At 44.5% G+C, this 13,545-nt stretch overlaps 1 protein-coding gene across 2 annotated transcripts; it reads right to left on the bottom strand.

Annotated features, from left to right (window-relative positions):
* Positions 1–7,306: 7,306 nt before the first annotated feature.
* On the bottom strand, positions 7,307–13,098 carry LOC125509438 (uncharacterized). Of its 2 annotated transcripts, XM_048674421.2 has the most exons (9): positions 12,861–13,098; positions 11,882–12,044; positions 10,682–11,719; positions 10,494–10,582; positions 9,392–9,565; positions 9,199–9,315; positions 8,893–9,072; positions 8,747–8,793; positions 7,307–7,908 (listed from the first exon to the last, which is right to left on the bottom strand). In XM_048674421.2, exons 1-9 carry the CDS (start codon positions 12,906–12,908, stop codon positions 7,671–7,673), a joined length of 2,094 nt encoding a protein of 697 aa, XP_048530378.1. In that variant the 5' UTR covers positions 12,909–13,098; the 3' UTR covers positions 7,307–7,670. The 2 variants fall into 2 exon arrangements, with proteins under 2 accessions (XP_048530378.1, XP_087400932.1); XM_087544806.1 differs by having other exon boundaries at positions 10,494–11,719; positions 12,861–13,094.
* Between the last annotated feature and the right edge of the window lie 447 nt (positions 13,099–13,545).

Below are 13,545 nucleotides of genomic sequence, written 5' to 3'. Positions count from 1 at the left end.
TTCTCAAAACGCTTTTGGAGCCCCGGTTCTAAGCTGTAAAGCATGCCGCACTGAACCAGGGAGTAATCATCACTACGTGACTGTCGGGCGTTCATAACGTCTTGAGTTGCTGGGAAAATGGGTGCGTCACCTAGTGGTGCTTCAAGGACATATGCTTTCTTGGCAGCTATGAGGATGATCCTCAAGTTATGGACCCAATCCGTATAGTTTCTACCATCGTCTTTCGGCTTGGTTTTCTCTAGGAACGCGTTGAAGATGAGGGCAACATTAGTGTGGGCCATTTGATCTACAAGACATATTGTAAAGACATTTTAGACTAAGTTCATGATAATTAAGTTCATCTAATTAAATTATTTAATGAACTCCCACTCAGATAGACATCCTTCTAGTCATCTAAGTGATACATGATCCGAATCAACTAGGCCGTGTCCGATCATCATGTGAGACAGACTAGTCATCAACGGTGAACATCTCCATGTTGATCGTATCTACTATATGATTCATGTTCGACCTTTCGGTCTCTCGTGTTCCGAGGCCATGTCTGTACATGCTAGGCTCGTCAAGTCAACCTAAGTGTTTTGCATGTGTAAATCTGGCTTACACCCGTTGTATGCGAACGTTAGAATCTATCACACCCGATCATAACGTGGTGCTTCGAGACAACGAACCTTCGCAACGGTGCACAGTTAGGGGGAACACTTTTCTTGAAATTTTAGTGAGGGATCATCTTATTTATGCTACCGTCGTTCTAAGCAAATAAGATGTAAACATGACAAACATCACATGCAAATCATAAAGTGACATGATATGGCCAATGTCATCTTGCGCCTTTGATCTCCATCTTCGAGGCACGACATGATCACCATCGTCACCGGCATGACACCATGATCTCCATCATCATGTCTTCATGAAGTTGTCTCGCCAACTATTACTTCTACTACTATGGCTAACGATTAGCAATAAAGTAAAGTAATTACATGGCGTTTTCATTGACACGCATGTCATACAATAAATTAAGACAACTCCTATGGCTCTTGTCGGTTGTCATACTCATCGACATGCAAGTCGTGATTCCTATTACAAGAACATGATCAATCTCATACATCACATATATCATTCATCACATCCTTTTGGTCATATCACATCACATCGCATACCCTGCAAAAACAAGTTAGACGTCCTCTAATTGTTGTTGCATGTTTTACGTGGCTGCTATGGGTTTCTAGCAAGAACGTTTCTTACCTATGCAAAAACCACAACGGTGATATGCCAATTGCTATTTACCCTTCATAAGGACCCTTTTCATCGAATATGATCCGACTAAAGTGGGAGAGATAGACACCCGCTAGCCACCTTATGCATCAAGTGCACGTCAGTCGATGGAACCAGTCTTACGTATGCGTACGTGTAAGGTCGGTCCTGGCTGCTTCATCCCACAATGCCGCCGAATCAAGATAAGACTAGTAACGGTAAGAAAATTGAACAAATCATCGCCCACAACTACTTTGTGTTCTACTCGTGCATAGAATCTACGCATAGACCTAGCTCATGATGCCACTGTTGGGGAACGTAGTAATAATTCAAAATTTTCCTACGTGTCACCAAGATCAATCTAGGATATGCTAGCAATGAGAGATAGAGAAAGAGAGAGTACATCTTCATACCCTTGAATATCGCTAAGCGGAAGCGTTACAAGGAACGCGGATGATGGAGTCGTACTCACGGCGATTCAAATCACGGAAGATCCGATCCAGCGCCGAACGGACGGCGCCTCCGCGTTCAACACACATACAGCCCGGGGACGTCTCCTCCTTCTTGATCCAGCAAGGGGAGAGGAGAAGTTGAGGGAGAGCTCCGGCAGCACGACGACGTGGTGGTGGAGCTTGCAGTTCTCCGGCAGGGCTTCGCCAAGCACTACGGAGGAGGAGGAGGAAGTGTTGGAGAGGGAGAGGGGCTGCGCCAGGGGAAGGGTGTGGCAGCCCTCCCACCCCCACTATTTATAGGGGAAGGGGAGAGCCCCCCCCCCCCAGATCCCATCTACAAGGGGGGCGGCGACCAAGGGGTGAACTTGCCCCCCAAGTTAGGTGGGAGGCGCCCCCACCCCTAGGGTTTCTAACCCTAGGCGCCTAGGGCCCCTTGGGGGGCACACCAGCCCACCAGGGGCTGGTTCCCTCCCTTGTTCAGCCCACTTGGCCCACTGGGGCAGGTGGCCCCACCCAGTGGACCCCCGGACACCTTCCGGTGGTCCCGCTACAATACAGATAACCCCCGAAACCATTTCGGCGACTGAAACTGGACTTCCCATATATAAATCTTCACCTTCAGACCATTCAGGCACTCCTCGTGACATCCGGGATCTCATCTGGGACTCCGAACAACCTTTGGTAACCACATACTATTTCCCATAACAACTCTAGCGTCACCGAACCTAAAGTGTGTAGACCCAACGGGTTCGGGAACCATGCAGACATGACCGAGATATCTCTCCGGCCAATAACCAACAGTGGGATCTGGATACCCATGTTGGCTCCCACATGTTCCACAATGATATCATCGGATGAACCATGATGTTGAGGATTCAATCAATCCCGTATACAATTCCCTTTGTCTATCGGCATGTTACTTGCCCGAGATTCGATCGTCGGTATCTCTATACCTCGTTCAATCTCGTTACCGGCAAGTCTCTTTACTCGTTCCGTAACACATGATTCCGTGGCTAACTCCTTAGTCACATTGAGCTCATTATGATGATGCATTATCGAGTGGGCCCAGAGATACCTCTCTGTCATACGGAGTGACAAATCCCAGTCTCGATTTGTGCCAACCCAACAGATACTTTCGAAGATACCTGTAGTGCACCTTTATAGCTACCCGGTTATGTGACGTTTGTGAAGGAAATATGCCCTAGAGGCAATAATAAAGTTATTATTTATTTCCTTATATCATGATAAATGTTTGTTATTCATGCTATAATTGTATTAACCGGAAACATAATACATGTGTGAATACATAGACAAACAGAGTGTCACTAGTATGCCTCTACTTGACTAGCTCGTTGATCGAAGATGGTTATGTTTCCTAACCATAGACATGAGTTGTCATTTTATTAACGGGATCACATCATTAGGAGAATGATGTGATTGACTTGACCCATTCCGTTAGCTTAGCACTTGATCGTTTATTTTGTTGCTATTGCTTTCTTCATAACTTATACATGTTCCTATGACTATGAGATTATGCAACTCCCGTTTACCGGAGGAACACTTTGTGTGCTACCTAACGTCACAACGTAACTGGGTGATTATAAAGGTGCTCTAGAGGTGTCTCCAAAGGTACTTGTTGGGTTGGCGTATTTCGAGATTAGGATTTGTCACTCCGATTGTCGGAGAGGTATCTCTGGGCCCTCTCGGTAATGCACATCACTTAAAGCCTTGCAAGCATTGCAACTAATGAGTTAGTTGCGGAATGATGTATTACGGAATGAGTAAAGAGACTTGCCGGTAACGAGATTGAACTAGGTATTGAGATACCGACGGTCGAATCTCGGGCAAGTAACATACCGATGACAAAGGGAACAACGTATGTTGTTATGCGGTCTGACCGATAAAGATCTTCGTAGAATATGTGGGAGCCAATATGAGCATCCAGGTTCCGCTATTGGTTATTGACCGGAGACATGTCTCGGTCATGTCTACATAGTTCTCGAACCCGTAGGGTCCGCACGCTTAACGTTTCGATGTCGGTTATATTATGAGTTTATGAGTTTTGATGTACCGAATATTGTTCGGAGTCCTGGATGTGATCACGGACATGACGAGGAGTCTCGAAATGGTCGAGACATGAAGATTGATATATTGGACGACTATATTTGGACACTGGAATGGTTCCGGGGGTTATCGGATATATACCGGAGTACCGGGGGGTTACCGGAACCCCCCCCGGGGGTTATTGGGCCTCATGGGCCCAAAGTAGTGGAAGAGGAGAGGCAGCAGGAGGTGGCGCGCAGCCCCCCTTGCCCCAATCTGAATTGGGAAAGGGAAGGGGGCGCGGCCCCCCTTCTCCTTCCTTCTCTCCACCTCCTCCTCCCCCCTTCTCCTAGTTGGAATAGGAAAGGGGGGCAAAACCTACTTGGAGTAGGATTGCCCCCCCTTGGGCGCGCCTCCTCCTCTTGGCCGGCCCCCTCCTCCTCCACTCCTTTATATACGTGGCCAGGGGGCACCCCATAGACACAACAATTGATCTCTTGATCTCTTAGCCGTGTGCGGTGCCCCCTTCCACCATAATCCACCTCGATCATATAGTAGTGGTGCTTAGGCGAAGCCCTGCGACGGTAGAACATCATCATCGTCACCACGTCGTCGTGCTGACGGAACTCTCCCATGAAGCTCTACTGGATTGGAGTTCGCGGGACGTCATCGAGCTGAACGTGTGCTGAACTCGGAGGTGCCGTGCGTTCGGTACTTGGATCGATCGGATCGTGAAGACGTACGACTACATCAATCGCGTTGTGCTAACACTTCCGCTTTCGGTCTACAAGGGTACGTAGACAACACTCTCCTCGCTCGTTGCTATGCATCACCATGATCTTGCGTGTGCGTAGGAATTTTTTTTGAAATTACTACGTTCCCCAACAGTTTGGTACACCCAAAGCATTCCTACAGTATCCGGGAGTTGCGCAATCTCATGGTCTAAGGAAATGATACTACATTAGAAAAGCTTTAGCAAACGAACTACACGATCTTGTGCTACGTTTAGGATTGGGTCTTGTCCATCACATCATTCTCCTAATGATGTGATCTCGTTATCAATGGCATCCAATGTCCATGGTCAGGAAACCATGACCATCTATTGATCAACGAGCTAGTCAACTAGAGGCTTACTAGGGACATATTACGATCTACGTATTCACACATGTATTACGGTTTCTGGTTAATACAATTATAGCATGAACAATAGACAATTATCATGAATACGGAAATATAATAATAACCACTTTATTATTGCCTCTAGGGCATATTTCCAACATCTGGGACGGTGACACCATCCTCCTTCGTCCCTCGGAGATACGCACTCACGTAGACGGCTTCTATAAGGCCTTATTCTCCGCCACCCCTCGGGGTGGCGCCTCGCTGGCCCTGGACACTTGGTCGGGCTGCCAGCTGGTCTCGGACACGGATAATAACGCCCTTATGGCCCCTTTCGGTGAGGAGGAAGTCCTCGCCACGATTAAGGGTATGAACCCGTCTTCAGCTTCGGGATCGGATGGCCTCCCAGTGAAGTTCTTTCAAACCTTCTGGCAAATTATCAAGCCCGAGGTTATGGCACTATTTGATGAGTTTTATGTGGGGCCATGGACCTAGGCCGCCTAAACTATGGGATTATTACTCTAATCCCTAAGGTCCCGGGTGCTTCGGACATTCGCCAGTTCCGCCCTTATGGCCCCTTTCGGAGCTGAAGACGGGTTCATGCCCTTAATCGCGGCAATAGGGTGACCCTGCTCGCTAACTCCGTGACCCACCCCAACCAATCCGCCTTCATCCAAGGTCGGTTCATTCTCGATGGGGTCTTGGTGTTCCACGAAGTTCTGCACGAGGTCCGCTCCAAGCGCCAGAGGGCGGTCTTCCTGAAGCTTGACTTCCATAAAGCCTATGACACGGTTCGGTGGTCCTTCCTTCGTGAAGTCCTCCTCCGCAAGGGCTTTGGCGATCGCTGGGTCACCCGAGTCATGCAGCTAGTCTCGTGCGGCCGGACTGTGGTAAACATCAACGACGAGATTGGACCCTACTTCCCCACCCTCTGTGGGGTTCGCCAGGGCGACCCCTTCTCTCCGTTCCTATTCAACGTGGTGGTCGACTCCTTGGCTGCCATTCTTGATAAGGCCAAGGCAGCAGATCCGAGGGGTGGTGCCAAAAATCGGGGGGGGGGGGGGGGGGGGGGGGGCTGCCAAAAATCCCACCCGAACAATTAAATATCTTCAGGGACTGAATTTTTTTTGCCCACTCGGATTCTTTGTCCAGGTACTGCAGAAGTCTTGAAAACAGCATTTCTTCTGACTGCTCTGATGTACATCGTCCTAGATGTAGCAAAAACATGGTAACTCTCCCAAGATGCCCATGAGTCAGTTTCTTATATGTTGGCCTGAGATTTGCGCTAAGGGAATCAGTTATCAGATCATATGCAGTTGGTGATTCAGGCATACACAAGAGGGGCTTCACGGTCCCATCCCTCCAAACATGAGAAACAAACTCTAAGAAGCGCCTTTCGCACCAAACAAAGAAGCTTCTTAACTTTATGGTGCTTATGGGAAAACCAAACTCTGGCTCCTTCAGAAACATTGCAATTTCGTACATGATAAGGATACTTCTCCCAAGGGCGTATGAAGATGCCTGCTGTGGAGAGAACTGAAGGCAAGATAACTTTTTGAGTACAGCCAAACTAATTGAAAATAGCTCCTTTATCCAGAAATTCTGAACAAATGAATGAAATTGAATAGAATCCAGCCAACGTATGTTGTCATCTTGCTGCAAAGAGCTTCTGTCTAGGTTAGAAAGCACCCTTGAATTCATGTTAAGAACCACATATCGGTCATTGTCACCATCTTTTCTCAACCTAAAGTATCTAGCACAAAGATCATCATACCTAACTGCACAATCATTTGATTCTTGGCCAACGGAGTGACGAAGATGAGATAGGACTTTAACTCTTATTGACCTCCAATTGTTCCAGACATACAATATAGTTTCAGGTGATATCTGGTTACAGGCCAGCATAGCATCACAAGACGATTCATCTTCTGATCCTCCCGCTAATCCCAAGTTGTACCCAGAAGCTTGAGGCTGGAGATAAACATTAAGAAGAAAATGGGAAGCAACAAGTTCTATTAACAACTTTCCACATTTTCTGCCCACAAGGAAGGCACAACTTAAAATGGCAAGGGATTTTGGCACACATTTCAGTGCATGTGCTCCTAAGTAATCAAAGAGGAAGCAGCAACCGCCGACTTCATTTGTCGTTTCATTGGTTTTTTCATAAAGTCGATTTGCCACTGCCGTCTACCGCCCCGCCATAGGCCTCCCCTGCTCTCACCCTTCTTATTCTATGCTAGCTTTACTCAAGTTTTCAAACAAAAATATCAACCAAATAAACCAATAACCAGCTCAAGCACGGGCGCGGCGTTGCGCTGCGCCTTCGCCTGCTAGTCATAATCATATGTCGGGTGTGTGCTCATGATGTTTTTATTCTCTTGATCCGACATTGTGAGTTAATAAAAAGCGCCCTGTATCGGGGAAAAGGTAACATGCATACATTTGAATCACATTCTTTGCCAATATATATGTATAAACTTGACTACGAACAAACATAGGCACATAACTTCATGTTTATTTACATGATAGATAGATTACAACCAAGTTTAATTACAACAGTAAACACTGATATATGTCCATCGGCACATCTGCATATTTACAAAGCACGAGAGCCAAACACCTGAATTGTTTGGAGGTTCAGTCTTCCGACAGTAGCAGTTTGGTGCATGAATCTGCCGTGTGCACTAGTGGGGCTGTATATTCTGTGTACATTCTGCTGCTTGGCACATAAATTTTGGATGAGCCAAAATGATGTCCTCTTATTGACCAAGACATATTTGAACAGTGAACTGAATCACTCTAGGCTTAATTTGCTTCCAGCACCTCCCATTCGTCATCGTCATCATCCGAAGACGTCATATGGTCCTTAGCATGGTTCCTCTGAGGCAGATCATCTCTGTTTTCATTGCTCCCCAAGGGCCGGTCTGTGTCAACTGACGCACTCTTGCAGTCATTCTTGTGGGAAGAATTAGCTGAGCTGCTAGTCGTCACCAAGGCTGATTTAAGCTTGCTTACACGGGCCTGGATGCTTGCTATTTCTCCCCTACGAAAGTAAAACAAGGGCATTCATATTCAGAGGTTGTATCGATAATACAAGAGCTAACTATGGTTGGCCAAAGAGCTAGAAGACAGTATACAGCTCAATTGAAAGCATGGCTTAGTAATCTTCACTAGTTACGAATTTTCTCCTTTTTAGCTCTGTTTTTTTTTACTTTGTTTGACACTTGTTAATCATATAGTATTGATTTATGTTAACAATATAAAAATTGCAGTGGGGAATTCCTCACTGTTATGCTAAAAAAAGTGTCATCTCGCATGCAGCACCAAGCTCAATTTCTACAGGTTCTTGATGCCGAGGCCCCCCAGCTCGACCGGCCTGCAGTCATCGTACCATGCTACTGAGCAGTTGCCACCATTAGCATCGAGGTGATCAGTTCAGAAGAACTTGCGCAACCACTTATCGATGGCCTCGAGCAGTCACTTGGGCATCTCTGTTGCCATCATGGTGTGGATGGAATCGCGGGCAGAATCGTTTTCACCATGACGAGCCACCCTCCTTTGATGATCATCCCGCTCAACAGCCACAAACTTGTTACCAGTTTTGTCCAACAAAGGTTGGTAGTCAGCTACCAGATGGAAAGGCAAGGTTGTTAACAAGATTTTTCACTACGAAGAAGACACAAGTCACCCAAGTTTTGGATGAAGAGTTGGGTGGTTGGGGAGTGCACCCACCCTCCTATCGAGATAGGCTCCAAAACAAAAGGATGTACACGACATAGTATGGCAGAGCCTCATTTTAAAATTATACACACTAACACCGGTCAAATAAATGCATGTATGAATGAGCAGTAAGCCTATATTAGTGGGAGAGTGTAACATACTGCATGATATCAATGATGTGACCCTGGTCCAGCAATTGTTCTCTCAGCTGCAACGAGAAATTTTTGAATCCATTAATACAAGGTATGCAAGAAGAGCAACAATTGAAAGAAACAGTAAAATCTACAAACTAAATTTTGCCTATTACCAAAATGTTCTCTTCGGCTTCCTTTTGGAGCTTTCTTGACTCCTCCATTATGCTCCCCATTGTAGCTTCCTTCTCTTTACGTAACAATAGAGCTAATTTATCTTCTTGAATAATTTGCTCCATTGCTGCAGCCTCTTCCTCCATCGAAGTTGCTAGACGTGCATCTAGTTGAAATTTAATCTGTGCACTCGAATTGGGCATGAACATAAAACATTACTATCAATTTCTTACTCACAAAATAACAGCATCCTTGTTCAATGTTATTCTGTTGGCACTTCGCTCTTAATTAAGTTTAGCTGTTGTTACCTCCTGAACAGCTGTAAGCGCTTCATTTCTTTGAGCAGCCAATTTGGTAAGCTTAGACTGAAGGTCCTGAGTTAGAGCCACCAACGAACAATTTTCTCCACACAATACTTGAGCTTGCTATTTATGAATGAATGAATAGTAAGCCTCATTTTTCAATACATATGAAGATACCAGAGCATTAAGAACATGGTACCTTATCATTTGACTCTTTCGAATTCTCAATGAGCTGGTTAAAGTGCTCTGCCATGGCAAGAAAATTTTGATGTGCCTTGTCAGCATTTTGTTTTGCTAGTCGAGACTTTTCCTCCTGAAGCTCAACCTCTTTCATTTTCATGATTGTTGATTCATACAAACAGCTCAATGATTCCTGCAACGAGCTTTATGTGAATTTTCTAAAAAATTCATGATCAAACTATTGTGTTCTGTATATTTAACCAAATTTTCTTATGTATATTACAGTATAGTTTAAATTTTATTACAAAATTCGGTACCATAATTTGGCAAGTGTTGGCATGCAAAATCTTGGCTTACCAATGACTAATCTGGAAAATTCAGGCCTTAAACAAAGCAAAAAATTCAATAAACATTGGCTTGGAAATTTTTGGTGCCAATCAAGCAGGACCCATTTTATTAAGATAATGGAAGCTTTTTAACCCCGGCCTCTGCATCATAGATGCATGCAGCCACACTTATTACAGAGTTTATTACATCAACAAGAAAAATAATCTCGACTAAAGAAGAAGAGGCCAAAATATCCTGGCCAATAACAACCAAGAGCTATTATACCCACAGCAAGACTACTCTATAAACTAAGAAGTCTATCAGTGGCACGCCATCCAAATCGGGACATAAAGCAGGACCCATATGTTTCTCAATTTTTTTGAGAATCAGAACATATGTTTCTCAATTTGTTTCAGTGTATTTTCCTAATGCTTTCAAGTGAGAAAAAAGAGAAATTACTGGCTGCATGCATACCAATGACTGATAAAAGATTAAACTTCACAGTTTACAAAAACATAACTAGGTAACTGATAATTTGTGATTTCATAATTAAGAGTAAGGATTGAATCAAAAGCAATCCCATTGACTTGGCTTTGTACCGTATTTTTAGACTAATAAGCATGTTTTTTTTCGATAAAGGGTAATATATTAAAATCAAACTGATATAAAAAACACCTGGCCTGAGACTAATAAGAAGATACGAAAAAACATACTGAGCTTTTAAAGTGGTTTATTGACAAGTAGGATTAAAAATATTGTTTCTAAGGAGAAAGCCTTAGTCGTACAACAGTTACCTTGCTTTTAGTGATATCAGAAATATTCTTGTTTATTTCAGTGATATGAAATGACTGAGTGGAGTTATCAAGAAATCCCTCACTTTTATCTGCACCAGGCATCATCCATTCTTCATTAGGCTGATCTGCATCAAGCTCAACCATCGGGCATAAGGAGTAGTACTTATCACCATCGAAATTGCACGTACTAGTAAAAGTTCGGCGATTATTGAAATTGAGATGTATTGAAGGTAGCTCCTCATTATGAACTGTCTCGGAACCACCCTTTTCTTGAAAGGGTTGTAATGAATTATCTACGATTTTGGATGAGGCAAATAAGTCAAATAGCTTGTGTTGATCGTCTAGCTTAACAAAAGACTGCTCATTTTTCTCCTCAGTAAAATTCAATGGTACTTTTGTTGTCTCGTCAACTGTGCATAGATCGCCAAATAAATTGTAGAAGTTGCCATCATTTGCTGACTTGTGGAGCTCAGGGGTATTTTCTGCAGTACAGAGTGCACCCAACTCTTCTCCAGCATTATCTTTGTTTTCAAACAGAACTTGTAAGTCATTATTATCCTTTGGGTTGGAGAGCGTATGGACAGTTGGAGCATTTGGCAAATTCTTTGATGTCTGTTTGTCTTCCTTTGAGTGAAAATTCACAAGTAAGGTTTCCAAGTAACAGTTATCTTCTGACTTGTCGAAATCATGTTTACTTACCTCATCAGAAAGTTTCAGAGGCACTTGCCCTCCATGTTTCACTGCACAATCTGAAGGGCTCTCCTTAAATAATGGCAACATATTCCCAGAAGAGGCAAGCAAATCTGATAGCTCATAATTATCATTACAGTGTTTGCGGTTGCCTATTTCAGTCTCTGGAGTCACTTCATCTTTTTCAGCTGCACAATGATCATTACATCCTCCTGAATCAGACTGCTCATACTCCATCATATGTGGCTCCGCTGCAGATGTCGATGACGATCCAAGCAGAGCATAATGCTCCTGAAGAAGGCTGTTCATTACTGTTGTAGGAATTCTTGTTTCATTTATCACCACTTTATCCTCGATCTGGGAACATTTTTCTATTTTGTTCTTACTCTGGAATGGTCCATCATAATCTGAAAACGGATCACATTCACCAACAGTGCCACTGCTCTCAGCTGACGTACCAAATAGGGCACTGGTATCCTCTCGAGCTCCTAGATCCACCAATGATATCCCTCCAGAGTGCAAGTTAGATTTCCTGGCTAACATTTGGAAACAAACAAGCATGAGACTGAAGGCCCCATTGAATAAACAACTAGCAGATGCACATATTTGATTGCTACAAGTATTTCCATGTAATGGATGAAAACAAACAACAGGAATGAAAAAAAACGGTGCAAAACACAGTGCACAAAGTTACTTACAATCAGTATGGTCGTGTTCTGCATAATCAACATCTTGGAGTGTAAAAACTGTTTCAGTAGGTTCGCTTACTGCTGGAATGACATCGGAAAGAACAAATCCAACAGCTGCATCAACATCAGAGGAATACTGACTGGCTACAGCCTTCAATATTCGAAGATCAACCTGTAACACAAATACAAAGGGGAAAAAATAACCTTAAATATGCCATGTTTTCTTTATCTTGATGTACAGTTGCACATATATTAGAATTGGTCGCGTAAATACAGTAGGAGGTGGTTCATGTTAATGAATCCAGTCTCCAGGATGAAGTAAACCATGTTTGGCATTGGTTGACAGGGAAATCCATAATCCACCAAGGCCGCACAATGAATGTCAGAATTTTATATTTATTTTTTGGAAAGGTTGAATAATGTCAGCATAAATGACTTGATACTTGTGCATTTTACTTGGCTGTTGGCTCCTTGCATCTTCTGTCACTATCTTTTACTGTATTTCCCTATAATTACTTGGCTGGACTTATATTATGCACGTGCAGACCTACTACTGATGTCCCTTCCATATATGATTGTACATACTGAGCAGAGCATTCTCTCTCAATAGTATTATAAATTATCCTTTATTGGCCTAAAGCAGAAATTTACCTCCCTCCAAGAAAAACTGAAATGCTCCCGGGAGTCTATCAACAGATCTTTTGAATTGTCCTATTAATAGATTTCATCAAACAGTTCGTCGGCAACCCATACGGTGGTGCCTTGTAGGAGCTAGAGCACGCCCAGGAAAATCCAAAATGCAGAGGACCGAAAATAAGATTCTCCAAATAGAATCTTCGCGTGTAAGCTAGATGAATTACTCCATTTTTTATTTTATTTTTGCTAAATAGGACTACTACATATTTACATAGAAGAAATTGACCTTGAGGTATTCCAAACAAAAACATGAACAAATCTTGTGGAGCCAGCCAGCCGGACCAATCCATACCTGCGGGAAGACCTCTCGCAGGGCGCAGAAGACCTGCTTGAATGCCATCGCCGACGCCTCCAGAAGTGGAAAGGGGCTGGATTTTTGGTCAAGGAGAAGGGGGCTGACATGAAGGTTGGGGGAGTGGAGAAAACCAGTGAGACAGAGAGAGGGGTGACGGATGGAAAGAAAGAAGTCGAGGGAGACGACAGGTGAGGAGGAAAAGCTCGGATGGGGACGCGCCAGTTACTCGCGAATATTCATGGCGTATAGAATGGCAACTGGGGCCGCATTAGCCGTGGGGGGCATACGGTCAGTGAGTGCCACGGGGGGCTGCGCTTGGCTCCAACCTTCCTGGGAGGCTGGGGCGCGAGGAGACCGGCTTGTCAGTGACACGGATAGTGTGGCTCGTTGTCTCACGGTGGGTTGACTAGGACGGCAACCAGAGGACCTTTTTTTTAGAAAAATACTAGACTTGTCCGGTGTTGCCGACACGGAGGCCGTTGGCACGTCAAGTTTCAATGTGGTCCACCCGTCACACATCGTGTGCATTTCTTTCACAGTGCTGCCGACCACCCGTCACGCCCACCGTGAGCCCGTGGTGTCGCGTCGTGCGTCTTCCGCTACACGAGGCCTCATCTGAGACCTGGACAGGCGGGCCGTCCTGGTGCGTAAGCGGTTCTGTAGTTGGCCGCCGGCTGAAGCG

This window comes from Triticum urartu, chromosome 2A, assembly GCF_056163025.1.
Source record: "Triticum urartu cultivar PI428250 chromosome 2A, HENAU_Tu73, whole genome shotgun sequence".
NCBI classification, from domain to species: domain Eukaryota; kingdom Viridiplantae; phylum Streptophyta; class Magnoliopsida; order Poales; family Poaceae; genus Triticum; species Triticum urartu.
This window is presented reverse-complemented; position numbering and strand designations above follow the sequence as displayed.

Bases quoted from the DNA above. Each gene is read 5' to 3' on its own strand.
- LOC125509438 (XM_087544806.1), bottom strand. From the start codon at position 12,908: ATGGCATTCAAGCAGGTCTTCTGCGCCCTGCGAGAGGTCTTCCCGCAG. The intron at 9,316-9,391 runs GTACCATGTTCT...ATTCATAAATAG, and splicing joins CGAAAGAGTCAAATGATAAG to CAAGCTCAAGTATTGTGTGG. The intron at 8,794-8,892 runs GTAATAGGCAAA...TTCTCGTTGCAG, and splicing joins AAGCCGAAGAGAACATTTTG to CTGAGAGAACAATTGCTGGA.